Source organism: Homarus americanus, unplaced genomic scaffold (genome assembly GCF_018991925.1).
Source record: "Homarus americanus isolate GMGI-L3 unplaced genomic scaffold, GMGI_Hamer_2.0 scaffold37359, whole genome shotgun sequence".
NCBI classification, from domain to species: Eukaryota; Metazoa; Arthropoda; class Malacostraca; order Decapoda; family Nephropidae; genus Homarus; species Homarus americanus.
This window is the reverse complement of record NW_024726010.1, coordinates 9,914-17,500: the sequence shown is the minus strand read 5'-3', so window position 1 is coordinate 17,500 and position 7,587 is coordinate 9,914. Positions and strand designations below refer to the sequence as shown.

Genomic DNA, 7,587 nt, shown 5'->3' with positions numbered 1-7,587 from the left:
TTTATTTATTTATTTTTTTTTTAATAAATAATCTACAATGAAATACAGTACAGTAAAAGTAATGAATAATGTGGAATGGATACAGCAGTGAAAGTAATAAATAATAAGGAATGGTTACAGTGTGACTGAACACTTACCTTTAATGTAGTCAGTGAAGCACATGGGGCCCCCATAATTTCTAATTATACATGGAGACTACATTAACTGGAAACGTTTCGTATAGAAAATGAGTGTCATTTGAAAAAAATAATAATAATAATAAAAAATCTGCGGCGGTCGAAGTCCCGACGGTCGAAGTCGGGGTCGTCCGTATATATATATATATATATATATATATATATATATATATATATATATATATATATATATATATATATATATATATATATATATATATATATATATATATATATATATATATATATATATATATATATATTATATATATATTTTTTTTTTTTTTTTTTTTTTTTTTTTTTTTTTTTATATATATATATATATTATATATATATACATATATAACACTGTGTTAGTATATGCTATGCTATAACACTGTGTTAGGACAGGTTGTGAACTAATACCTTGTTTGTTCATTTGAGGGATAACAAGTATTGCATTGACTGGGATAATGCTTCCTCAATATTATACTTCATGTAATTCAATTGATAGTAGGAACATCATAGAATTAGTCTTATTAAACATACTCTAAGCATTCAACATGAATTTGAGTAACGGCATGCAATAAGCTGGACAATTTTGTAATTAAGAAGATTTTAGATCAGGTGAGAAGGCCGTATCACTTGACCATCTGACCTGGACCACCAACTGTTGTGTGCTATTTAAAGACAGTAGGGCCACACTCTAATACCTTGACCACATTGTGACCTGGTCTCACCCTCCTCTGTATATATACACCTTTGATTTGTATTACTGTTCTAGTCTGTACTCACCCCCGAAGATGTGAATGTTAACCAGCCGCCTTGGGAACTTCAAAGTTTTCTTCTTCCCGTGGTTATCAGCATATATATATATATATATATATATATATATATATATATATATATATATATATATATATATATATATATATATATATATATATATATATATATATATATATATATATATATATATATATATATATATATATACACATATATATTAGTGGGGGGTATGCTATAACCAATTCACTGGTTCTAGAACCTCGCTCGCTAAGGTAGCATTCATTCAAGCAGGATTAATCAGTTCCAGGCCTCAACATTAACTCTGAAAAAATTCTGTGGAAATGTAAAATAATGTGTACTTTATCTTACCTTAGTGTTGTTCAGCATGCAGGACAGGAGATAAGAGGGGAGGGGGGAGGAGAGAATTATTGAGAAGAGGTGGAAGGAGGAGGAGTCATCCTTCCTAGCCTCTCTTTCGTGACTGTCTCACAGGCACTTTGTCTGTAGGGTCTTTTGTTACTCGTAAAGAAGGAATCCAGGGTTGGCTGTCAACCTTGATTTCTGAACCTTCCAAAAAGTAGTTCATAACATTGTCATTGAACACACTGATGGCCTTTGCACGGAAACCAACATCAGATGATAATCTCAAGCAAGTTTTGGGCAGTTTGGTTCAGCAAGAACGCATCCTTGAGACCTTTTGGCTGTCGATGCGGCTTTCTCCTGTCCTCCCTCCATCCTCCCCTGACTCCTCAGAAGTTAAGCCCGCTCAGTGTCTCTGCTTTTGTCTTCAGAAGCCTAAGCAGCTCAGTGGATGCCTTACTGTGCTCTTTCCACCAACTCCTCAACATCATCCATCTTCCAGGCCTGGGCGGAATTGCCCAGGAGACACAATTTCATGAACAACAGCCTCTTCTTCTAATCCTTCGGCCTCAAAGTCTTGAAGGAAACATTCAGGCCACGCGTAAGAAAGTGCCAAAAGACACCTCACAGTAACCTCTTTTCCAGGCTGAGTGTAATTATAAAAAACAGTGTTCGCTATATTGGAAGTGACTCTTCCAAATTCTTCCAAGCTAACATCACTGAAGAAGTGGACGAAAACATTTTCTAAAAACAGTGCCTTTTTGTGTACAGCTTAAAGTTAGAAATTACCTGTTGATCCATGGGCTGATGAGAGGTGTTATGGGTGGGCAAGAAGGCACAGTGATGAAGTTGAAACCCCTGGGCAATTCAACCATCAAATTCAGGAGGGTGGGCTGGTGCATTGTCTATCACTCAACTAAAGCTTTTTGTGGAAGTATTTGATTCTCCTGAGTGTAGCCCTCAACACTGGGTCCAAAACACTCAATCAACGACTCAGAGAATAAATTTCTTGGTCACCTAAGCCTTTTGGGGGTTGACCGCCACAACACCAAGGCGGGTCTTCCTAATGTTTTTTGAAAGCTCTGGGGTTTTCTGCATGGTACACAAGGAGTGGGTTTATTTGCAGTCACCAGAAGTATTAGCACAAAGAAGGAGGGTAAGTCATCTTCATTACGGTATTAGGACAGAAGTTTCCTGGTAATGTATGTACGGCGAGGTATTTTTTTTTCCAAAAAGTCCAGTTTCCATCATTGCTGAATACTCAAGGAGAACAGCCTCTCTTTTAATAATATTAAAAAATGTCATGAAAAAGTTCTTAGCTTCTCCTTTATCTGCACTAGCAGCACTTCACCATGTCTCACAACACTATGTAATTTATTTCCTCCTTCTGAAAACCAGTAAAACCACCCCCTTGGTACCCCTAAACACTGGCACATCACTATCACTTGCACTGGGAGTCTTGGCTTTAAGGTCCTCAACAATTGTCTGGCCTCCTCACAAATTATTATTATAGCTTCAATTAATGCTATCACTGCCATTTTTTCCCTTATCCACACTAAGAGCAATTTTCCATCCTCAATCACATTACACCTTTGCTTTGCTAAGTCTAGAGATTCCCTTAGCCACTTGCACAGTTTTCAACTCCTCTTTATTCTTAAAATCGCATATTATAGTTGATTTAGCCATCCCATACTCATCACTAAGTTTCGCAATGCTTGTTCCATTCCTCACGCTTTCTTTATGATTTCTTACTTAGTTTCAAGAGTTGGTGAGCTTTCACTCGCTTTGAATCCATTCATTATTGTCACAATTGTACACTTGTATAACAAAATATTTATGCAAATAACTCTATTTCCACATCAAAAGACGAATTAACAATAACAGTGGTGCACTGGCTACAATAATGACAAAGATGGCGCCTGACACTTTTGTTGTGGGGTCGCGGGCATAACAATATTCATGCGCCAGGCTTAAATAGTCCCTGCAAGATTCATCCGTCATAGGTAGGAGTTCCGTCATATAGCATTCTCAATTTTATAGGTAAAAAACCATCGTTATAGGAATATTCTTAGTAGGATCTGTTCAGTATAGCATACCCCACTGTATATATATATTTAGGTGGTCCAAAATATCACATATTTGTATACACGTTTTCTCCACAAGGTTTATTTTTGTCCATTAGGTATAAAATGCATCCCAGAAAAAAATTTGATTATTTAAAGCATATTTAGAGGTCAATCCTCTTTTTTCCATTTAGTAATGCATAAGGATTTTTCGCTAGATAAACACATTATAAACACATTGTCTTTATTCAGCAAAATATACTATTTAGATTGATAATGAAATAATTGTAGAACTGATGAGATATAAATGAAATAAGTAACTTCATCTGATTAATGGTAACCCTTGCCTGTGTTTCCTGTTTCAACCTGTCATTTCAGTCCTTTGACTCAATACTTGACTCTTTGCCCTTCCAAATAGGCAACTAGGCTATATACATTGAAATATACCCAATATAATGTGTTGTGTATATTAAGACTGTATCATGGACAAGAAAATTCAGTCCTACACAACAAGTATAATATGCAAAATGGATTGACCTCTAATGTTAATGAATATGGATAAAATTTACAGACCTTATCTATGAACCAAATGGACAATTTTAAGGCTTGTGAAATATATTACTACTTATATTTTTTACCATATAGTTTTGGACTCACCTTTATATATATATATTATATATATATATATATATATATATATATATATATATATATATATATATATATATATATATATATATATATATATATATATATATATATATATATATATATATATATATATATATATATATATATATATATATATATATATATATATATATATTTTTTATATATATATATAATATATATATATATATATATATATATATATATATATATATATATATATATATATATATATATATATATATATATATATACATGTCGATCTCGTAATTCGACTAATAGGGTGTAGGTGTCCGTTTTAATGTATTGTCCTAATTAACCCATTTAGGAGTTAATATTGCATTATATTTCAAAGTCATTGTTTTCGCCAACATTTTATCCCACTTTCCACTGTAATATGTAATGCATTTCAGCAAAATATTACATTCGTGAATGTATTATATCAAGCACAGTATGAATAGAATATGATTGTAATATAACAGTATTTTAACCAAAACTATTAAAAACGGCGAACTTCTCTTGAACATCGAAGGTTAGGTAAATCTTTTGTTTTCGCTATGTATTTTATCCTATTTTACATTAAAATACATAACGCTTCAGCAAAACTACTATTTATTTCCAAGAATATATTCATTCAGGCGAGTTTAGGTAAAATATACATGTGATGTAACAGTTTTTTAACTGAAAACGATTCGAAAAACACGTACTTTCTAGCCCTGTTCAAGGAGAGTACTGGGAGAAGCTGTTTGGTGCTGCAGACGATGACAAGGAAAATGATTTGGATGGATTTTAATGAAAATATTCAGAAGTATGGTATTGTAGTATTTATTCAAGTCAATTAGGATAGAATATTATTGTAATACAGGTTGTACCTCTCTAGTCCGGCAACCTCGGGACCTGACTGGTGCCGGACCATGGAAATTCACCCTTTTCCTGGATAGATAGTGACTTGTGCTTATGCTTGGAGCCTAGCACCACTTTCTCTGCATCATGGTCTCTTTGAAGACATATTGAAGGGTTAAATGTCGTATAGTAGCTTCTCAAATTTCCCAAGTTTTTAATTCTTAACGTATTTTATTGGAACACACAAAAAATAAATAAATAAAAATTTTGACGGCGGAAACTTGAATTTTGACGGGTTTGAACGGCCCGCCAACACGCAAGATGGGGTACTTTGATTGACAGAGAGTGTCGTGAAGAATATTTTTTTTTTTATTAACTGAAGATATTTGTTTTAGCTCATAAAATTCATACAAATTATCTGGCCAGAATATAATTTTACTGCTGGAATTCTTACAATTTGATGATCATTTTGAATATAAACATCATAGATTTTGCATTAGACATACAATTTTAGATATAATGTTTACTCTTGAGTAAACATGGGCGTAGGAGGGAAGGAGGTGAGGTGCTTTGACAGCTGGCTACGGTTGTACCTTGTAGTATTTATTTATCTGTCATATAGAGGAGTTTAATTTTTCTCTTATAAAATGTCACTGAATTGACTTGGGAGAATATGATTTACATTGCTGGAATTCTTGTGATAGTGATTAATTTGAATACAGCCCCTCCTCGACTTACTTACATACTCGACTCCACGATCAACCCAGACATACACCACTACCTCAGTCGCATTCAAAATTTTGTCAAATTACGCACAGTATTTTCAAGTCCCAACGTTAGTGATTGCACTGTGTACTGACAAATTTTTGTTTGTAATTCACTTTAAAATGGCTAAGCTTAAAAGTGATTTTGTGGTGCTGAGAAGAAAAAGACCCACCCATTTTAGATTTTCTATGTAGTTTTTAAGCATTTTAGATTTACTTGACCAATTCAACTTAATGACCTGGATTTGGGTCCCTAGCCCCATCCTAAGTTGAGGAGCAGCTGTATAAACATGCTATAGTTTGCTAGATATAAAATTTTAGTAATTATTTATACATTTGAGTACAGTACAGGTTTCGCCCTAGGACAATAATTTCCTTTACTTTTTTCACAATATATATTTGGGATGGTGTTTGCATGTAAAAGAGTGAAAATAAATGAAAAACTTGCACTAAATGTACTACATTAAAGGACTAAAATTTTTATCTCTTTGTGCAAAATATATGATGTCTATGTTCAAATTATTCGCTGTCTTCAAGGATTCCAGCAATGCAAGTTATATTCTGCTAATTTTAGTCTGACATTTTATAAGAAAAAACTTATAGCCTAAATCTACCTTCACACTGTTTTGGGAATGCTTCTAGGGGCTTCTTAGCCCAGAACCCCCAAATTTTTGTTGTAATCTTCGAAATCCAGGTCCAGATTTTTTCTGTAAACCAACACTGCACTGTATATTATCAATATGTTAACTAAATTTCAGAATAACCAATAATTTTAATGTAAAATGCAAAAATATTCAAGAGCGCAACTTTCTCATGTTTACCCACTGAAACAAAGGTAAAAATAGAACCGATTATTGCGGACGAGTCGATCAGCTGATGTAGCACAAAACGTGTTTCAATGATGTATTGCTAAAAGAATTTGGACTCATTAATAGAGATGAAAGTCCGGACGGGAGGTAACTCATTAACTAAAATCTCGAAATTCAACTGCTCGTTAATGAGGGTCCACTGTATTTCAATCCAAACATCAAATTCTCTGATGCTTGAAATTAAAATGATCTAACTTCAGTAGCAATTGGAAACTCAGGGTGTCCCAGGGATGATGTTAGGGGATCGCCCTTCTCACTTACAAACTTACCCTGATAATTTTACTAAAAGTAAATACAGTTCAAGCTTTCAACATCACTACAAGGGATCTTGAATGTTTTATCTGTAAGGCACATATCTAACTAACAAAAATATATGAATTAATCTCCAATTTCAAATCTCAACATGACATGATACTATAGAATATCAGAGTCTCAGTACTACTTGAGAGAAAACGGAGGACTCAGGCATACTGAAGCGGTGAGAAACGGATGCCACAAATGGAAGACTCAATAATGAAGGCATAGCTTCATGGTTATAGTGACTATGAGCATAATACGATCATATGATGTGTGTTAACTAACATGTACTATTGAGATCAATACATTAGATATACTGTATTACATGAAGTAGTGATAATTTTCTAGATTTATTGTATATGAAGCAATGATAGCTTTAGGCATAAGAACAACTGATCATTAGTGTAACGTTCTATCCTCTCCAACAGATGGACGGAGTATTGAGTACCTGGATTGCTACGAGGCCTAGAATATGCTCATAAAGTAGTATGGGAAGCTTCCATGGTCATCTTTGTTTCAGCCCAGCATTGAAATTGCTAAGTAAGTCAGTGCATAAGTTCTTATATATTCATTAATACTTGTATTTGTTTGTAGCTTATGGATAGCTTGTGACTCAAGTACAGTTACTCCTGACTTCTTCACCTACTCGACTTACTACCACCGGACATACACGCCTCCAGTCATCCCAAAAATTTTTTCAAATTACGATTTTCGAGTCCCAACGTTAGTGATTGCGCTGTGTACTGACAAAATTTTTGTTTGTGATTCCCTTTGAAAT

General features: G+C 33.7%; 1 protein-coding gene across 1 annotated transcript in view; it reads left to right on the top strand.

Annotated features, from left to right (window-relative positions):
* The window catches only part of LOC121865326 (glutathione hydrolase 7-like), a 41,687-nt gene extending 34,393 nt beyond the window's left edge, over window positions 1-7,294 (top strand). The window contains exon 5 of the mRNA XM_042364665.1: window positions 7,238-7,294. Within this exon, the coding sequence (XP_042220599.1) occupies window positions 7,238-7,278 (41 nt within the window). The 3' untranslated portion in view covers window positions 7,279-7,294. The remainder of the gene's footprint in view (window positions 1-7,237) is intronic.
* Window positions 7,295-7,587: the final 293 nt, after the last annotated feature.